Source organism: Larimichthys crocea, chromosome VIII (genome assembly GCF_000972845.2).
Source record: "Larimichthys crocea isolate SSNF chromosome VIII, L_crocea_2.0, whole genome shotgun sequence".
Lineage (NCBI taxonomy): Eukaryota > Metazoa > Chordata > Actinopteri > Sciaenidae > Larimichthys > Larimichthys crocea.
The window spans coordinates 3531466-3551011 of NC_040018.1; the positions used below are offsets into that span (position 1 = coordinate 3531466).

At 39.3% G+C, this 19546-nt stretch overlaps 2 protein-coding genes and 1 long non-coding RNA gene across 13 annotated transcripts in view; 2 read left to right on the forward strand and 1 right to left on the reverse strand.

Annotated features, from left to right (window-relative positions):
- Nucleotides 1–6651, forward strand: part of myo9aa (myosin IXAa) — a 113628-nt gene extending 106977 nt beyond the window's left edge. For 7 of the 11 annotated variants that reach the window (XM_019275805.2, XM_019275808.2, XM_019275807.2 and 4 more), the window contains 12 exons: nt 2–113; nt 1574–1635; nt 2004–2196; nt 2287–2415; nt 2559–2664; nt 2749–2880; nt 3431–3554; nt 3729–3776; nt 4212–4232; nt 4430–4641; nt 4789–4931; nt 5034–6651. In XM_019275805.2, the coding sequence (XP_019131350.2) occupies nt 2–113; nt 1574–1635; nt 2004–2196; nt 2287–2415; nt 2559–2664; nt 2749–2880; nt 3431–3554; nt 3729–3776; nt 4212–4232; nt 4430–4641; nt 4789–4931; nt 5034–5527 (1776 nt within the window). In that variant the 3' untranslated portion in view covers nt 5528–6651. The remainder of the gene's footprint in view (nt 1; nt 114–1573; nt 1636–2003; nt 2197–2286; nt 2416–2558; nt 2665–2748; nt 2881–3430; nt 3555–3728; nt 3777–4211; nt 4233–4429; nt 4642–4788; nt 4932–5033) is intronic. The other 4 variants (XM_019275806.2, XM_019275809.2, XM_019275810.2 and 1 more) reach the window with 4 other exon arrangements.
- Nucleotides 6652–10354: 3703 nt separating this feature from the next.
- scamp2l (secretory carrier membrane protein 2, like) lies at nt 10355–18291 on the forward strand. The gene is made up of 9 exons (XM_010732889.3): nt 10355–10563; nt 12707–12781; nt 12903–12989; nt 13498–13627; nt 13712–13840; nt 14259–14418; nt 15260–15361; nt 15781–15898; nt 16855–18291. The coding sequence occupies exons 1-9, from the start codon at nt 10507–10509 to the stop codon at nt 17008–17010; spliced, it is 1014 nt and encodes a 337-aa protein (XP_010731191.2). The 5' UTR covers nt 10355–10506; the 3' UTR covers nt 17011–18291.
- A 140-nt stretch (nt 18292–18431) lies between these two features.
- The window catches only part of LOC113746361 (uncharacterized), a 2741-nt gene continuing 1626 nt past the window's right edge, over nt 18432–19546 (reverse strand). Inside the window, exon 2 of the long non-coding RNA XR_003462798.1 lies at nt 18432–18806. This is a non-coding gene — a long non-coding RNA (uncharacterized LOC113746361). The remainder of the gene's footprint in view (nt 18807–19546) is intronic.

The window sequence follows — 19546 nt, forward strand, 5'->3', positions numbered from 1 at the left end:
GGTGGAGGAGCATAACGGCCACATCTTCAAATCCACCCAGTACAGCATCCCCACATACTGTGAATTCTGCTCGTCACTCATCTGGATGATGGATCGTGCCTGTGTTTGTAAATGTGAGCGTGCATGTTAAATATCACAGCAGGGATTGAGCAGAAATCCAGAATCTAAGAAACATTGTGTTGTTCTGAACCTTTTCGCTGGTGGACGGCATTGGAAGTACAGTAGTATTTTTTTTCTTGTGCCAAAATAATTCAATTGACAGAAAATTAAACAACAATTTGAACAGTCAAGTAATTGTTTTAGTTTGCGCCCTCTCCCAGCAAATTTAAAAAATGCAGCAGAGGTCTACAGAGGACAGTTACTATAGGGGATGTGGCCTCATGGCTACATGGTGTGTAAGCAAAAGGCATCCTTCAAGTCAAAAACTGCAGTTCCTCAAACGTCCACTTGAGGCTGGCTACAGAATGAGTCAGTCTCCATAAGTCCCCATGTTCAAATGTCCAACTTCACAGCAGAAATAAACATGTTTACAGTCTGGTACAAAAAAATTTTTGGTCTCTATAGCTAATTTCTCTGTTCATGACAACTGTACTGAGGGTGAATTAATATACAACTCACCTGTTCAAATTATATAAAGGCTTAAAGTTAAAGTAACAGCATGGCCACTTTGATTGACAGGGTGTAGCAGGAGTGTAGCTGCCGGTAGCCTGTGCTAACCAAAGCATCTGCTGTCAGGCTCTCGGTGTCTGCACTGGAAACACTGGAGCTTTCACAGTGACTCAAAGCATGTTCACGGCCGTTTGTAAAAGTTTCTGTGTAGTAAACGTGTTGTTAGCTCATTAGCTCTGCCTCTCTGAGTCCAGAACAGCCAGTAGTAGCCACTGTCAGACGCTGGAGCTGCTACCCTGCATCACCTGCCTCCAAAATGAGCCAACAGTGCAATAGCCACGTTTCAAACTGCAGAGGGAGGTCGCCATAGCACAATATGTAGAATCTAAATACTTAATATGTGCAGATTTTGACCCGAATCAGTCATCAACACTACTAAATGTACATATGCATTGGTGTGAGAGTTTAGTTACACTTTAAGCAGAGTCATATTTGCTGGTTTTACTTCCTTAAATGTGAAGAATTACATTTTATATGATCAATTAATTAACTGACAAAATAATCAGCATATTAATTGGTAATGAAATTAAGTGTAGGTCGCAAAAATATAAATGTGGGTCAGTCGAATGTGTCGCACACATTACACACACACACACACCATGCCTCTGCTGTGTTCAGTCTGGTGTCCAGCGAGCCCCACCCTCCCTCAGCCTTAATCAGATTGTTTTCAACTGGACTCATGGGGTCTGCGGCTCCGTCTCTCCAGAGATTTCTCCCTCACACAGTTTGTCCTTTATTCGCACAGGATGTTTTCTTCATGCCAGCCAATGCTGCTTCTGTCTCTATAACATTTGTTTTTTTTTGTTTTTTTTTGTGTGTTTTTTGTGCTGAATAATGAGGAGGCACTGCCTTTCTGTGGATAATGGAAGTGACCTGTTTGATTTCTCTGGTTGTGTTTGTCCAGTGTGCCGGTATGCCTGCCACAGAAAGTGCTGCCAGAAGACGACCACCAAATGCAGCAAGAAGGTGAGTCAGCCATATTGTGTGTGTGGTCCCGCACAATAATGTCCCATGACATTAATTGTGTTACTGTGGTTTTGGGTACAGTAGGCTAAGTGTTACTTTTGCCACCTAACACAGCGTAAGTGTCGTATAATTCTTAAAAGATGACTTGGTGAAGATACTTTATTACATTTTTTGGGAACGTTGCCAATGTTTGTAAGAGTTTTATGGAGAATATTCGATACCCAGAGTGCTTTACAGACAAGGAAAAGCATGAAAAGGATTTAAAACAAGCAAGAAAAAGCACATTATTGCCTTATGCATGTGTCTACATCTGTACACACAACTTGTCTGTGTTTACCAGAGTACACTGTGTTTGTGTCTGTGAACAGTTTGATCCGGAGCTTTCCTCCAGACAGTTTGGAGTGGAGGTTTCTCGTCTGACTAATGACGAAAGGACGGTGCCCCTGGTTGTGGAGAAGCTCATTAACTACATTGAGATGCACGGCCTCTATACTGAAGGAATATACAGAAAATCTGGATCCACCAACAAGATTAAGGAACTCAAGCAGGGACTGGACACAGGTGACTTTTAGCTATAGCTAACAGGGTGCCAGCTGGCTTTTAAGTGATTAAATGTGATTACTAAGTGTCTGCATTCTTGTAACCGTACAGACGTGGACAGTGTGAATCTGGACGACTACAACATCCATGTTATTGCCAGTGTTTTCAAGCAGTGGCTGAGAGATCTGCCTAATCCTCTGATGACTTTTGAGCTGTACGAGGAGTTTATACGTGCCATGGGTAAGCAGTCAACATCTTTTATCCAGCTCCACTGAGTTTTCAAGTGCTTCACACACTGACAATTTATAATCGTGAACGTCAGAAGATATATTTGTTTGCTGTAACAGTAAGTGGTGATTTGTCTTGTGGAAATGCCTCCCCAGGTTTGCAGGATAAAAAGGAAACGATCAGAGGGGTGTATTCAGTTATTGACCAGCTAAGCAGAACTCACCTAAACACTCTGGAACGCCTCATATTTCATCTTGTCAGGTAATCTTAGTGTAGGATAAATGCATGAAATAGCTTAATTTCCTTCCTGATTATTGGTTCTAAAAACTGAATTTATGCTTTCAGGATCGCCCTGCAAGAGGACACAAACCGTATGTCCGCTAACGCCTTGGCTATAGTTTTTGCTCCTTGTATCCTGCGTTGTCCCGACACCATCGACCCGCTGCAGAGTGTCCAGGACATCGGCAAGACGACAGCGTAAGAATATACATCATAATAAATTCAGTGCCTTTGCCTAAGTCAGTGATTTACAAAGTGTTGAGCCAGCCCCCCGATAGAGGGCATAGAGGCATTTCAGTTAGTTAGTTAGAAGTTAAATGAATCTGTCACATGTGGGGAATAATTTACCGAACCTTTTTTAAGGCTAACAAGGTCCAATTTAGCAAGATTTATGCAGACAGTGAAAGTACAATTTGGACACGTCAACCAAAACCACAGCCAGCTTCGCATTGTAGCAGAGCAGATTTGTGTCATTGTGTTTAAAAACTGACTAACATAACTAACTTTATGATAATATTATTTATTATATAAATAAATTGGTTAGTGATTAGTTTAATTTGGTTTGCTTTGCTGCAGATTTCCCCATTAATGGTTGATAAAATGAATCGCATGTGGTCATAAAAAATGCAGAAAATTGGATATTATGAGGACTGTACTGTATAAATAAAACTTGCTTTGATTTATATGATTCATTTTAAGTATCTTCAGTCCTTCTGATGTTGTTTTGTGTCTTGCCGTCCCTCTGTAGGTGTGTAGAACTTATCATTTGTGAACAGATGAATAAGTACAAAGTGCGACTAAAGGACATCAGTAGCCTGGAGTTTGCTGAGAATAAGGCCAAGTGTAGACTGACCCTCATTCGACGGTCAATGGTAAGTTCCAATAACGTGACTAATCCCACTGTTATCAGATGAATCACGTATTTACACTGAGTCATTGCTAAATCTAACTGAGCCATCCTAAAAAAAACTCCTTCAGTGCTCCCTGATTTCCTCCCTTTCTAAGCTGTGTTTCTCCTCTCCTAACCTGTCCTTTCCTTTACCCAGAAACCCGTACTAATAGCTGTTAGATTTATGAGCATAGTGCGCACTATGGTATGTATATATACACACAAACCATGGCTTGCACCCGCCAAAACCATCATCTAGTGGTGATGTTGTTGTGGTTACCGATCACTGCATCTCTTCAAATATTAACATCCCGTCGTCTTCATCCTTTAAAGCATGAGTCTTCACCTCATTCAGTCTTCAGTTTTTTTTTATTTTATAACTGTATCTACTATATCTGTCTCTTGTGGATGAAAGTAAGGACATGCAGATGCTTCTAATTAGATTTAAATGATGCTACATTTCCCTAGAAAGTACCATAATATCACACAGCAGTGATATTATTACTATTGGCTTCACTTCAAGTGAGAAATCATAAAAACGTGTACAGCATCTGCCACTCAGAAGAAAGCAGACCTTCATACTGCACATTTATGATCCTGGCATTAATAATCCCTCTTTGCTTCTCGCTTTTGCCCTAAGCAGCCAAATGCAGCTAAAAAGGTAAAGTTGTGTATCATTGTGCTGTTCGATCAGTCGATTTCATGTGGTTCTGTGACTGCATGTACGTGTGAGTAGGTCCTTGTTAAAAGTGCTGAAATGTTCTGTATGACTGTTTTCATTTTGTGTCGTTTTTTATGGAGCGCCAAATGTAATATTCACATGAGTGGTAAGACAACGTCTGCCTTTTGTCTCCTTAGGGAAAAGGCCGTGTACAGCGACTAAGCTACCACGCGCCCTCGCCTCCAGTCAGCCCACGGCTGCCGTCTGTGGCTGACGTTGTGATAGAAGAAAGTGGTGAAGATGAAGAGGGAGCAGACTCGTTTTCCGAAATCTCGGAGCATCAGCAGGCGGCCATGCAGCAGGAAGAGAGAGTGCTGACGGAGCAAATCGAAAGCCTGCAGAAAGAGAAGTAAACAAGCTTAAACGTGCTTAAAATGTTTTGATAATGTGTCTTAAAATGACTTGAAGTGATCTGAATTTACAAAAAGAACATTACTATGCATGTATTATTACTGTTAGCTGTGTCTCATCATGGGTGCTATGTTTGGCTCTGCAGAGAGGAGTTGACTTTTGAGATGCTGACTCTGGAGCCACGAGCATCAGATGATGAGACCCTGGAGTCAGAAGCCTCTATCGGTACTGCAGACAGCTCTGAAAACCTTAATGTGGACTCTGAGGGAACCATTTCTGACTTCTCTGGTATGTCAACATGCAGGAAATTCTAACATGTACAATTATTTATGCATAATTGATTAATTAAATAAAGAAAAAAGCAAAAAAAAGTCAACTCTTCTCTTGCAGAGAGAGGTCCAGTGGTGACTTCCCCCTGGCCTCGGAGATCTGACGGGAAGAGCCCGCGACGCCACGCTCTCCGTCGGCAACCCGACTCCCTAGACTCTGTCGACTCTTGCTCCAGCGTTTCCTCCTACTCCTCCTCATCACACTTCCACCCATCATCCTCTTCCTCTACTGCGACTACCCGGCGATTTCGTTTCCATGGCAAGTCTCCCTCGGTAGGTTTAGGTCCGACCCAGGCCCAGTCTCCGAATACATCTCAAGCATCCCGATCAGACAGCATCAACAGTAGCCCGACAGGAGATCTGGAGGGCGCTTATGACGAAAGGCCCCAGTTTACAAGTCGAGGCACCTTCAATCCAGAGAGGGGCAAACAGAAACTTAAGGGGGCCAAGCATTCAACCTTGAGGCACTCCAGAGAAGGCGACGGCCATGGCAGGGACCCTCCAGACATACCACAGCAGCTGGTATTGTATGGCAGTAATGAATTCATGGTATGAAGGACACTGGGACACCAAAGCACTCCCTATTCAGCTCCCTGGCAGGCATATACTGTACATTCTCAACGGGAGTCAATGCAACGTCGACTGGTCTCCACTTCTCAAAAGCACTCTTGCTTAGCCTTTCTTTAAGTCTGCAAAGAAGTGTCCCCAAGTGCCCTGTACAGTGTTTCCACCCCCAGGAGGGGGTAATGTTTGGCAGAGGGACAGAACTCAGTGGAAGGAGTCCTCTCTTCTGTGGACTAAACTGCCACCCATGCTCTCACAGTGCCTTGGCAGATCTTTACTCAGCGCCAAGAGGAGACGCACTGAGCAGGAGGACAGAGAAAAGGGAATGTTGGAATATGCGTAAGACCACTTAGTATCAGGGAATGTTACAGAGCTGGAAAGCTGAATCAGTGTACTACAGTAAAAAAGAAAAAAAATCAGGCAACATGAGGCGTCACAGATGTTACGGTGAACTTAAAGCTCACAATTATTAGCTGCTTTATGAGTTTACAGTTCATAACAATCAGTGTAAGCAGTTGTTGCTCTGTTATTACAAATTTATTTTTCCCTTTATTTAATAAATTTTAATGTTACAGAAAATTCTTTATAGCATATAATATACAGGTATAAATACTGTACAAAGCCGGAACACCAGCCTCTGCTGGGTAGTTGAAGTCAAATATTTATCTTTTTTTTTTCTTTTCTTTTTTTTTTGAGTATCTTGGACTGTACAGATTTGGGCAGTGGATGTGTGTGTGTGTTTATGTGTGAGTGTATGTATGTGTGAGAAAGAGAATACCACTTCATGTGTTTTTTTTTTTAAGTTTGTGCTGCTTTATTTTTTTTCCCTCTCACAAGGGAAATACCGCCATCAAAGGGACCAAGTTCAGCTGGTGTGTATTCCAGCCAAGGAGATCCCAGCTCTGTAAAGAATGTCGGATGTGTATAAAATCCCTGCATTCACTGCTTAACAGCCATACAACAATTGTAATGTACAGTACAATTCATATGTACAGTATAGTGGACAAATGCCATTCTATTCTTGAAATCTATTGTTACACCCCCCCACCTCCTGTCTCTAAAGTGTTTGCTCAATAGCAACCAAGCAAGAACATAAAATCAGTCTTTTGTCTTTATTATTGTCGAGATGTGAAATGTATTTTTCTACATTGTCGGGGCCTAACACTCAATTTATCATTGTTATGTCAAAGTACTGCAGAGCAGTGGTTCCCATCCTTTCAACCTGTCATTGAGGAAACTGAAGACCCCTAAGTGACAGAACAAAAACAACTGATAAACTTTACAACTAACCTAAATATTAAACACAATAACTGCAGGAAGTTTATGTCAAATGAGCAGATTTGGATGAATATTAAGCAGTGAGTATGTGAATATTGCATCAGAGATGAGTTGATAGTCACTTTTTTATACAATTCTCTCAACTCTATTATGTTTTCTAACAATAATATAATATAATAGGCTTCTTTTTTTGACAGATTCATTGTTTTATTCTCGCTGATGCTTGTCCATTGTTTTATAAGCCCTTGCAGGACAAGGCTGTTTAGCAGACAGTAAAAGCTCTGTGAATATAGCTTGTGTTCAGGTCTTTACCGTGCCCTTTTCCTGTGGGATATTTTCAAGTTTATATTAAGAAATGATGAGAAGTGAAACGTCTTAACGGATTGAACTCTTCTCTAAGACAGATGACCTTCACAGACTTTATACCTAAATAATGATCGAAACTTTAAAAATAACAATTTAATGTAGTTTTTACAAAAACTAATGACATTTTGAGATACATGCCTACCGTATATTCTTTTCTTGCACACCTTAAAATCAAGAAGGCCTTGCGACCTCCCCGTGAAGCTTTGGCCACCACAAGTGGTTTAAAAAGAGGCACACACATTTCTGACAACGTGAACAGTGGCTCTGTTTTATCAAGTGTCCCTGTAAACCAGCAGAACACCCTGAAACTGAAGCAGCTACATTCATTTACACCTGTACTGTGATCTTCAACATACTGATCAAAGTATTACCTGATCCAAGGGAAGATTTTCACACTGGTTAAGTTACAATTATTTGTGGTCAACGATTAATTATGTGTCATTGAGAAACCAATATAACATACCAGCACAATTACCGAGGGTGCAGGTGTGAGGACAGACAGATAAATATGAACTTTAAGTGAGACCATGCAACTGTTAAAAGAAGTTACAGCATTATTGATCTCACAGATGAAAGTTCGTACTTGATTCAGTTACTTGGTGTGTAGCTGTGTAATGTTCAGATTCTTGACACGTCACTAGTTGTGCTACTATGGCACTACGTTTTAGCCAAAGTTCATTAAATGTTATACAGGCTCACTTAAAAGAAGAAGCTGAATAGTTTAGTTTAGTCTAAATCTTCTCGGCCTCAAAGACATTTCATTTTTATTTTGTTACGGTCATATTTGCACTTTTAGCAGCACAGTTGAGAGATTTGTGACCTTGTTTTGAAGTGATTTCACAATCTTTGATAACAATGGATGTTACTGCCTTGCTGTGTCATTTCATCAAGGAACTATTGTTTCCATCGAGGAAGTGAAGACTTAAATTCAGGCTTCTTACTCTCGAGAGAACAGGTAAATATGTTTGTTTTTTTCTGTGTTGCTGGCCTTTTCTCCATTTTTATTATCCTTCAGGTGCTGCTTCGGTCCTGGAAAATCATTTTGACTGTTGAACTTAGAAGAGTAGGATTTACTGAACCCAGCGGCCGTGTCTTGTGCATTTTAATTGTCACAGAAATGATCATTTGTGATTCCCTCTGGTAAAAACAGAAACCAATAACAAACTGTTCCTGAGACACAGCTGTTGAAACTCAGCTTACCCATTATGTAGCCTAAAGAGAGCAGAAAAGGCTTAATTTTCATTTTCATTGACCATTTGTTTCATTTGTTTCATCACCTCTGAATATACACTCAGTTGAGGAGCATATCTCGACCTGTAATGAAAGTTTTATTACCTAAATGAAACATTTAGGTAATAACTTTTAAAAAACTGGATTTCATTATGTGAGGAGAAAACCAACCCTTAATTTAAATGTAGCTCTGTGCAGCAGTGTCCTCACGAAGAAGAAAATATGATGCAACCTTACGTATTATTATAATTATATAAGTGTTTTATGATATGTTTGGTATCTAAACATGTATCCACAGACAGCTTAGTTATATATTAGGTTGTTTAATCTATACAGCACATTTCAAGTAAGTGCTTTACAGATTCACAAGAATAAAAGTTAACTCAAGGCAGTGGTGGAAGATGTATTCAGATATGTTGAAAGAGGCGCTGCATTCAAATTTTAAACAAGTGCAAAACTTTTAGCATCAAACTATATTTATTTCTAGATTTATTTTGCCAACTGGACTTGGTCGTAGATCTACTGTACATTTAACTCTTCTCATAGAAAGATGACCTAGATGACTGAGAACCTTCAGACTAATTATTTGATGCATTAATGTGCACATCACTTTAATGTTACTGGGCTAATTATATTTACTTTAATAATTAATTATTCAGTTGGTTGCAATCTGCATTCTTACTTCTAGATGTCACTAAATCCTACACACTGGCCCTTTAAGTACTTAAGTAAACGTACTAGTTATATTCCACCACTGACCACAGGACATAAACAGCTACATCGGGTGACTAATACAATATATTAAGTACAAAATAAATAAATAAAACAACCTGTATTTAGGACAGGCCTGTCATGTGATGTTGTCATTAACTCTTTGTTTGCTCAGACGTTTAGCAAACAGAATTCCGACAGCACCTAAAGGCATCTTAACATCCCTAAAGTTTATTATTTAAAAAAACAAACAAAAAAAAAACAGCTCATTTTGTTGGTTTAGTCGATAAACTTGGTCTCATTTCTTTCTTTATTCTTTATTCACACACGCGCACAACATATTGACATCCAGTAATTGTCATTATTTAAACTTAAAAAGAAAAGAAGATTATATACCTGTGTGTGATTCAGGTCTCTGTACATGCAGAACAAAACAATACAATACAAATCAAGACAATACACTATATATATATATATATAACATTAACAGACATTAGACGACAGACAACATGGTCCCCATACATACTAACAGTAGCTTTATCAGAGGGTGCAGCTCTCTATATAAGAATGAATCAGTTTATTTTTTTTTTGCCTTTTCTTGAAGGTTGAGATGGATTTGACCATTTTTAAACTCTCATCGAGCTTGTTCCAGATCTGCAGTCCCCTGCATGCAAGAGACAAGCTGGTACTTTTTAGTCTTCCCCCCCAATGATTAGATGTTTATTTCTGGTATCATTTGATGCATCACACAGGCGTTATGATATAGATTCAAATCAGTCATCCGGAGGAGACCAAAGCGATGAAAAAAAAGGTCTTGTGGGGGCATTGTACTCTGACCATGACACAGCTCGAATAATCTTTTTTTGAAGGCTTTCTAACCTTTTCTACGGAAAGAGGATTAGGGCCACATAAATAAAAAAAAAATCTCAGAATTCTGAGTTTTCTTTTTTTAATTTTTATGTGGCCCTAATCATCTTCCGTACTTTTCAAATATTAAAAATAAATAAATAGAAAATGTATTTAATTTCGACACAGACGTGAAGTTAGAACTTGCGCATCCACTGTCACGAGAAACCGCACATTTAAAAATAATTTAAAAAATAAAATAAAAATTAACAAATAAATAAACGACATTTTAATCTAAGTACAGTAATTGATTAGAAATGACACGAGCCACCTTAACGGTCGACACGAGCCACCTTAACGGTCGACGCGAGCCACCTTAACGGTCGACGCATGCGCAGTGCGCGGCCCCGTGTCACACAACAGCGCCTCCATCCAGGAGCAACACCGCCACCGCCGGGGACACCGACCGACCGACAGACCGACCCACCGACGGACAGGAGCTGTTGTTTAATTCACGACAGGATAAACTTTCCTCCACCATGTCGGGATATGACAGCAACCCTTTCGCGGACCCAGTGGACGTGAATCCCTTCCAGGTGAGTGTGCTGTTTGTTTGTTTTTTTAGTTTATTTCTGAGGCTGAAAAGAGATATGCTGCAACAAAAACCTGTTTGGTCGGTTGCTGGGTTTGGCCTGAGCATTTCCTGGGTGAGAATCGTCTCTATTATGAAGTATGACACGTTGAAGTTTAGTTATAGGCTGTTTTTATGAAGCGTAAAGGTGTATTTATCGGTACGTCGGGCTGTGGACTCACCTGCGCAGGTGACGAACAGGTGCCTGTTGTAGCCATCAGCTGTAGCGCGCCATTGATGCACACCAGAAGGTTACTTTGTTGGTTTTAATGACGCACTTGCACTAATGTGTGATCTGTATTAGGCGGAGTGTGTGTTTGTGTAGTGTAATTATCACATCCCAGTGTTTTCACGTCCAACAGCTCCAGGTTGTAATGATTACAGGTGAACATACACACCTGACTCATACGGCATATTTGTTTTAAAATTTAAAAAAAGGTAATTTTTCTTGTTTAAACTGAAGAAATTCTGGTTTAACTGAAACAAATGTGGACCAAGAGGACTATTAATAGTTAATGTAGGGTGTCTTCCTGGTTAGGACACACACACACACACACACACACACACACACACACACAGGAGGAATGTAACTAAGTACAGTTACTCAAATACTGTCCTGAAGTACAATTTCAAGGCACTTATGTAACTTTATTACTTGTCTTAGAGGTAGATAATGTGTTTTATAGTCCGCTTTGGTTACTAGATATTCATTTCAAACTTACTGACAACATGAACAGTGGCTCTGTTTTATCAAGTGTCCCTGTAAACCAGCACAACAACAACAACACAGGACCAGTACAGCACCCTGAAACTGAAGCAGCTACATTCATTTACACCTGTACTGTGATCTTCAACATACTGATCAAAGTATTACCTGATCAAACATTTTCACGCTGGTTAAGTTACAATTATTTGTGGTCAGTGATTAATTATGTGTCATTGCGAAACCAATATAACATACCAGCACCATTACCAAGGGTGCAGGTGTGAGGACAGACAGATAAATATGAACTTTAAGTGAAAAGAAGTTACAGCATTATTGATCTCACAGATGAAAGTTCGTACTTGATTCAGTTACTTGGTGTGTAGCTGTGTAATGTTCAGATTAAATGTTATACAGGCCCACTTAAAAGAAGGAAGCTGAATAGTTTTCTAAATCTTTGCATTAAAAGGTGATTTTAAAAGAGAAAATAAGATAACTGTACTGATGTTTCCACAGCTGGGACTGGTTGTGTGTCATGCTAAATCTTCAATCATTCATTCAACAAATACATTTGCACACAAGGTTCGTAGATCAGTTTGCAAACTATCGACTCCTGCAGCCACAAATGTTTCACCTGCATTCAGGTAATATTGTGGCATGGCAGCTTGTTGTTTTTGTAGTTTACAGGTACAAGAGGTGTGCAGTATGCTGTGAACAGACACATTTCAGTCCATCTGTACACACGCTAAACCTGCATGACTCAGTTATTTACCTGTGCATACATCTTGCAGCAGTGTCTGTTAAATCATCATTATTGTCTGTAATTTGTTCTGTTAGAAAATGTAAAGATATTTTACCAGACATTTTTAGAGACTGGCATTTTATTTGATGGCATGTACCACACCATACACATGATGTATAGTAAGGAGCTGCTGGAGGACCAGAACATCATCTGCATACTTGATATGGTTGTCTAGAGTATCGCCACCCTTGCACCTACAGTCGTATTACAGGTTTTCAGTTGCTTGGGCAGATCATCCATATGTAGATTTAAAAAGAGCCGCAGGCAAAAGTCCCCCTCTGCTAACCTTTTAAAAAAAGAAAACAGCTTTAACACGATTAACTTGATTAAAAGCTTTCACCTCTATATTTGTTTACAGTTTCCTTTAAAGCATATATACACAAGATTGCTGTTTTTCTGAGCTCATGAAGAGTTGACTTTTTTTTAGAGATGCGTGCTTCTCACAGTGCAGCGACGCTGCAAACATATGATGCATTTCTGTAGATAATCTACCTTAAACATCAACATACGTATATTATGCACTAATACAGTGCAGTGTCGTTGCTTTTATTTCAGGAAAATGGAACCTAAAATAATAAAAATGTATGTTAAATCTGTTTTCAGGATGCCTCAATCACACAAGCCACAAGCGGACTCGCTGAACACAGGGAGTACAACCCGTTCTCTGCAACTGAAACGGTTCGCTCCTCTGTTGTTGTTTTTGTTCTTCACTATAACTACTGATGTGAAGTGTAATTGTTCCATCATTGAGAGGTCATTCAGTTAATTAAAAAGCAGCACCGCTTCAATCGTTTCACAGGGAAAACACACCGGCACGACCATCCCCATCTCTGCTGCCTCCTCCCAACCCGCCATCCTGCCGACCTCCGTGGAGCAGAGCGCAAAAGTGAGTCACACATACACGTCTTCAAACAAAGGGGATGAAATAAGCTGCTGTGTGATATGAACTGCCTGACATGACAGAAACCATCTTTGGGTAAATGTTAGTTTGACCCATGTCCCATCCGTTAACGTGGAAAGAAACAGGCTTTATGAGGCCACCAGGTGGCAGTCATGATGTTTTGGGTTCACTTTGGGGAGCTGTCATGTTGTCCATCTTTATATACAGTCAGTATGTGAGTCAAAGTACTGCAAAAGTAAAGAATCATAAATCTAAAATAGAAATCTACACTGGAAAATAGCTGTACAATATGTAACTATAGGTATCTATAGTTAATTAGTAGTTATGATCTAAAGATCAGGATACAGTTTGCTCTCAGCAGCGGTTGTCTTACACATCTGAATTAGTTGTGGGGTAGTTCATTCATTTCCCATAACAGGGCTACTATGGAGAGAATACAATAGGGAGTTGTAGTGACAATATTGAACACAGTGTCTCTTCCATCACCCACCAGGCAACTGCAACTGCTGCCCAGGCTAACCTGATCAAACAGCAGGAGGAGCTGGAGAGGAAAGCAGCCGAGCTGGAGCGGAAAGAACAGGAGATACAGAACAGGACCGGAGGCCCAGCGCTGAACACTGGTGGTGAGTTGTTGTAAACTCTATGCTGTACGCACGAACAGTTAGAACTGACACACAACTCACAATGCCTGTGTTTCCGTCTGTCAGCTAAAGAGAACAACTGGCCGCCTCTTCCCAAGTTCTCCCCCGTGAAGCCCTGCTTCTATCAGGACTTTGAGGAGGAAATCCCAGAGGACTACCGCAGGATCTGCAAGAGAATGTATTACCTCTGGATGTGTACGTACCCCTGCACGCAGTATATGCTCAGTACCTCCTCGCATTGTTTTATCAATATGAAAGTGCCATTGATCCATAAGATAGTAGGTTGACATCTGACTGTTTTGAATGTAAGTTTGAAGCTTGAAACCAGGTTTAGTGCACACGGTGCACACAGACATCACCATCCCGATGTCATGTTATTTTTCGTGTCTTTTTTCATTATATGATGACTTTTTTTTGTACATTTTAGGGCAATGAAACTTTTTGTTAAACCAAAATCCATCCAACAAATCATCATGTCTGTCACACATTATGGTTTCTAACAAAACATCATACACCTAGTAATTCCTCTAAAAGCTAACAGTTTTTTTTAGCTATTTAAAAGCAGAGTGATGTCGTTCATGAGTTCAGCTCAATGGTTTTTCTGTCTCTTCAGTCCACAGTGCCACTCTTTTCCTCAACGTGCTGGCATGCCTGGCTTACTTCACTGCAGACCCAGCAAACGGTGTTGACTTCGGTCTGTCCATCCTCTGGTTCATCCTCTTCACCCCTGTGGCTTTCATCTGCTGGTACAGGCCCGTCTACAAGGCCTTCAGGTACGCTGACAGGACTGGATGTAACTGTTTTGTCGTGCAAGCAGAAGAAATACGAACGCATTCAGATGAAGTAGTTAGCAGTGTTTTTACTTTGATAAAAGTTTGTGAACATCCTCAACCTCCAGCTCAGCCAGAGGGGTTAGTATGTGGTATACGGGAGCCACGCTCAACTTCTGCTCAATACTGGAAGATGTTAATATATACGATTTTTCAGTGTTTTAATTTGTTTTTTCTTTCCACTATATAAAACGTGTTACAATAGAGAAGCATCTGAAACTGAAATCAACTTTTATAAGTTTGTATAAAGCTTTAGAGTAACAAATGCAAAATTAGGTTTCTTTGAAAGTTTTACAGACAGTTGTTTTATTTCTCTTCCACCATATTTTATTTACTTATATACTACAATTCAAAGGTTTGAGGGTGCTGCCACAAGCTTCATTTAGTACAGGAAAGGACTACTCTACATTTTTGAACTGTCTTTCATGCTTTTAGGTTGTAGAAAGTCGTCTTTACAAATGGTACAGTATGTGGAAATCAAAATGCTATATAACGAGAAGTAATTGGCAAAGATCTCTTCAAGCAGCAATTATCGGTCAAAGAAAGTGGAAGCTTAGTATCAAAGTTAAAACTTCAAAATAGAAAAGAAGGTTGGTCTAAGGTTAGCAGCTATTTCAGATGTAAATGATTCATTTGTTTTATTGAATTATATTGTTTTTATCTCTGTTAAAGTAGCTGTTATTGAAGAAAAACATTAATTAACAAGTGAACGTTTGTCTCGTCTAGACAAATACTAAACATCATCAATAACATGTCCTTTGTGTTGTCTGTTTTCCCCCTCTAGGTCCGACAGCTCCTTCAGCTTCTTCTTCTTCTTTTTTGTCTTTTTCTTTCAAGTGGCAGTGTACATCATCCAGACTGTAGGGATCCCCAAGTGGGGAAACAGGTCAGTGGGAAACTTTTTAATCTGAATGTTTGGTGTAAATGTACGAGAGCTGGTCATTGCTACGACACTCTGCTTTGTATTTAATGTGGGTATGCAGGGATCAGTGTGTTTCTTCATTCACATCTCTGTGTTTGTGTGTGTGTATTCCTGCCCTGTATCTCCTTTCTTGCGTCTCTTTGACAGATTCCTGCTGACCTAACTTATCTGAGTTGCTGCTTTGTAAGTGTGGGACTTTTCTCTTTGGGTTTCTTTTCTATATCATGTAATATATGAGACTTTTCATTCATTTTTTCACACTTCTTGCTCTTCCGTTGCTCACAGGAGCAGGTTTGGACATTGGCTCTTTTTTGTAGTATACACACTCACTGTAGTGAAACTGTGACATGACACATTTGTTTGTACGTTTCTGTTGTTGACAGTGGATGGATCTCATCCATCAGCATGATCCGCACAAACTTGGCCGTGGCTGTGGTTATGATGGTGGTGGCCGGCTTTTTTACTGTAAACGCTGTCCTGGCCGTCATCCTACTGAAAATGGTATGCTGATCTAAAACCAATCTTCACCAAAGGGAATATTGAGCCATGTTGTACTTTACTTTGCAGATAATCTGGATATTATTTGTATATTAACCAGAGAACCAAGATTAATATAGCATGCTGCTCTGGGGTAAACTGCTGAATAAAGGTTAAGAAACACTGTAAGGATTTGCTGAGAGTCAACAAGAACATGGTTAATGGGTTAGATAAGTCTGATAAATAATCTGTCCACTAGAAAACTAACTGTGGCTTTTTTTAGGGCAGTAGCACTCTCATATTTTCTTCAGCTGAGAATGAACTACTAGCCTGTGAGCTCACCAAAAATTTTGTGACTCCCAGTCGGAGTGATTATCCTCCTTATAGACCCCACTTTATATCACAAGGGGGGCTGAAATATGATGTGATGATGAGACTCAGTGGCAGTCAATAATCCTAGAAAACTTGATTCTGACTCTTGTCTGGTAAACTTGTAGACTGCTATTTGTGTTACTGGTGTTAAGGCAACAAGTGGTTAATCTAATTCTTAAGAAAAAATGGATACAGGTTCTGAATTAATGATGATGAACACTGCCAAGCATAGAGCACAAACAGATTTCTGCATTAAAATACACACAGTGTTAGACAATCACGTTCCCATTAAGATAAATATCAATAACCAAAAGCCATAAGCAAAAACCTTTTTAAAAGAGCAATTTTAAACAGCTTTCCACCAAATGTCATGTTTATTTTGTTTAAAGAAATCCTCTGAGAGACCAATGGGACTGAAAATATAAGCTTCTTGGCAGATGTAACAAACCAGGAACCATTTAACACATTCACAGTTTATTCAGGCTTTCCTTTTATTTTAAAATCCCTCATTTGTGCAGGTTGATAGTAAGAGTTGACACATTCATCATTTATTTTGATTTATAAAACTGTCACTGCCCTGATCTGTGTCCCTTTTCTCATGCCCCCAGGTCCACTCTAAGTACAGAAGAACAGGTGCCAGCTTCACCAAAGCCCAGCAGGAGTTCTCCAGTGGAGTCCTGACCAACCGAACTGTCCAGACTGCTGCAGCAGGTGCTGCCTCCTCCGTTGCCCAGGGAGCTTTTGGCAGGAGTCAGGGAAATTAGACTGTTCCCCCACATCCTTAGTGCTTCAGGCTAGTCTGTCTTCTGACCAACATACAATACACCAGACTAGCCATGTTGCAACATTCTTCTGTGGTTTTTGGTGGATGGGGGTTTGATTATTTAATGAAAAGAGCCAGAAAACAAGTAAGTTAAGACGAGGGAAATTCTTCTCTCTGCGAAATCAGACTCGTGAGCGGCCCCCATTCTCCACTTTGTGATATAATACAGAAGACAGTGCACATGTCTTCGTTGTCATTGCACTCTTTATCACTCTCATTAGTCTACAGCATGTTCAAACATTATTTTGGGAAATGTAGGAAAATACAAACTGAATATGCAGAGTGAAGACGACAAAAAAATAAAATTGGCAATCCCAGAAATGCATTTAACATTGGCGATAGATGCGAGCGTGAGATAATCTGCGGTGCACCACTTACTGAGAGAGACTTGGTTTAAGTGCAAAAGTGCATTTATTTAAATGTCAGTTTTAAAAAAATCTGGTGGGAAGTATTAGGATCTTTCCATATCTCTGTTCATGTAGAAGTAACACACAGGGGCCTCAAAAATAAACATTGAGCACAGAGTTGGGATTATATAAAAAGCATACTTGACATGAGAATGTTTCAACATCAGCAAATGATGGATTTGTATAATGTTTGTATACATATTTGTGTCATTAGATCAGCATGTAGAGGGGTAAACAGTCTATCGGTACACTTCATACTATGAAGTGCTAGTCACTTTCCTCTCAGGCAATCAGATTGGATGCTATAAGATAAGATACATCCTGTTACATGTTACGCTACTGATGAACACAGTTTCTGTTTTAACTTAGCTCACTAAACATAATGTTTTCATGTGTATGATAATACTGTATAGGTCAAGCTGATGATTAGATGATTAATGAAGGTGATGGGATGAAGGATTTCTCCAGTTATTTTAATCAGCTTACTGATTTTAGATGAAGTGATACAAAAAAAAAAAGCTCTTCTGAGGGCAAATGGAGATGTTTAACTGGGATGGCACATTTTAATTAATGTTTTCTGTCATAGTATGGTGTAGGTTTATTAATGTAAAGTTACTGACAGTAGAGTTTAGATGTATCGACTATAATAAACGGAGCATTCATGAGCAGAAAGAACACAAAAAACTGATCTGTGGATTATCCATTATTTTGACTTGATATCATAGCAGACAAAAGTCATGTTACTGAATAGTTGCAGATAGTTTACTCTAACTGCACCTACTTGTTGTTAGGTAGCATTTTCATGTTTTTAATTGTAGTGTGTGTATGTATATGTATGTAATGTGTGTATGTATATGTATGTATATATATATTATATATATATATATATATATTATATTATTATATATATATATATATGCGCTGCTGTCCAAGTCTAATCTTTTGTTACTGAAACACTGAATCACTTTGTTCAGGAGTAACCTCAGTGCCTATAAGCTGTTGTAACCTACCATTTTTTGTGTGGGGATTTAAGCACAAGGCTGCTGGTTATTAATGTTTTGTCTGATTATGTTTGTCTTTATGGTGAAGTTTCCCTTTGATTATCTGAATCTGTTGTACATATTGGTGACCTATTTAAAAACCTATTTTCTGACGGGATATTCGTTGGAAATTGGTTCTCAGTCTTAACATTGAATAAACTGTCTTTTGTTTCTCCTTTGAAAAGTTGGATCATGATTAAGATAGCCTGCTAAGTAGACTTACACACCAAATGGCTTAGCTATTTAATGTAAAATACACATAGACGTATGCCCATAATTTATCTGTGGACCTACGTCAGTGTGTATTTTATATATAGACATAGACGTAAGTCCATCATATCTGTGTAGTGTAGTTTGATGATTAGGTTGTATATAAAAAAAAGGTTAATAATGACTTTTGCAAGCATGTTCTCTTACATCTGGAGAATATAATTTGTAGGCATCAAGTTCTTTGTTCATAATTGTATGTTGGTTATGACACATTTTATCACTCTTGCTATTTAGATATTTCACTTGGCCAGTTCAGGTTCCACGTCACAAATTTTTTATAATAAAATGACATATTTCGGATGATATTCGAGCTTGCAAAGAGACATTTTCCCTCTTTTTTTAGATGGTTTACTTTAAATGAAATAACAATATTTTACAAAAAGCAAAGGCTAAAGAAAAAAGTCAGAAGAATTACTACAATGTGTGTATGTGTGTGTATGTATGTGTATATATGTATATGTATATATATGTATATGTGTATATATGTATATGTTCTCTATGCTGTTTCTGTGTCTGGCTTCCACCAGCTTGAGGTGCTCTGTGTAAATTCACGTGGGCTGCTTGCGGTGACCGTCAGAAATAGAACAGCCGCTTATTTCACGTGGAGCTCAGGTCCGCTGCTGAACCGGACCATGGTGGAGTCAATGTGGTTTAAAACATTGACTAGAATGGCTGCGTATCGCTGCGGACGAATTTTGGGTTCTGCATTGTATATTGCAAAGTAACTTAACAGGCAGACGAAGAGTGAAGCAAGAGCAGC

Bases quoted from the DNA above. Each gene is read 5' to 3' on its own strand.
- scamp2l (XM_010732889.3), top strand. From the start codon at position 10,507: ATGTCGGGATATGACAGCAACCCTTTCGCGGACCCAGTGGACGTGAAT. The intron at 12,782-12,902 runs GTTCGCTCCTCT...ATCGTTTCACAG, and splicing joins CGTTCTCTGCAACTGAAACG to GGAAAACACACCGGCACGAC. The intron at 13,841-14,258 runs GTACGTACCCCT...CTGTCTCTTCAG, and splicing joins AATGTATTACCTCTGGATGT to TCCACAGTGCCACTCTTTTC.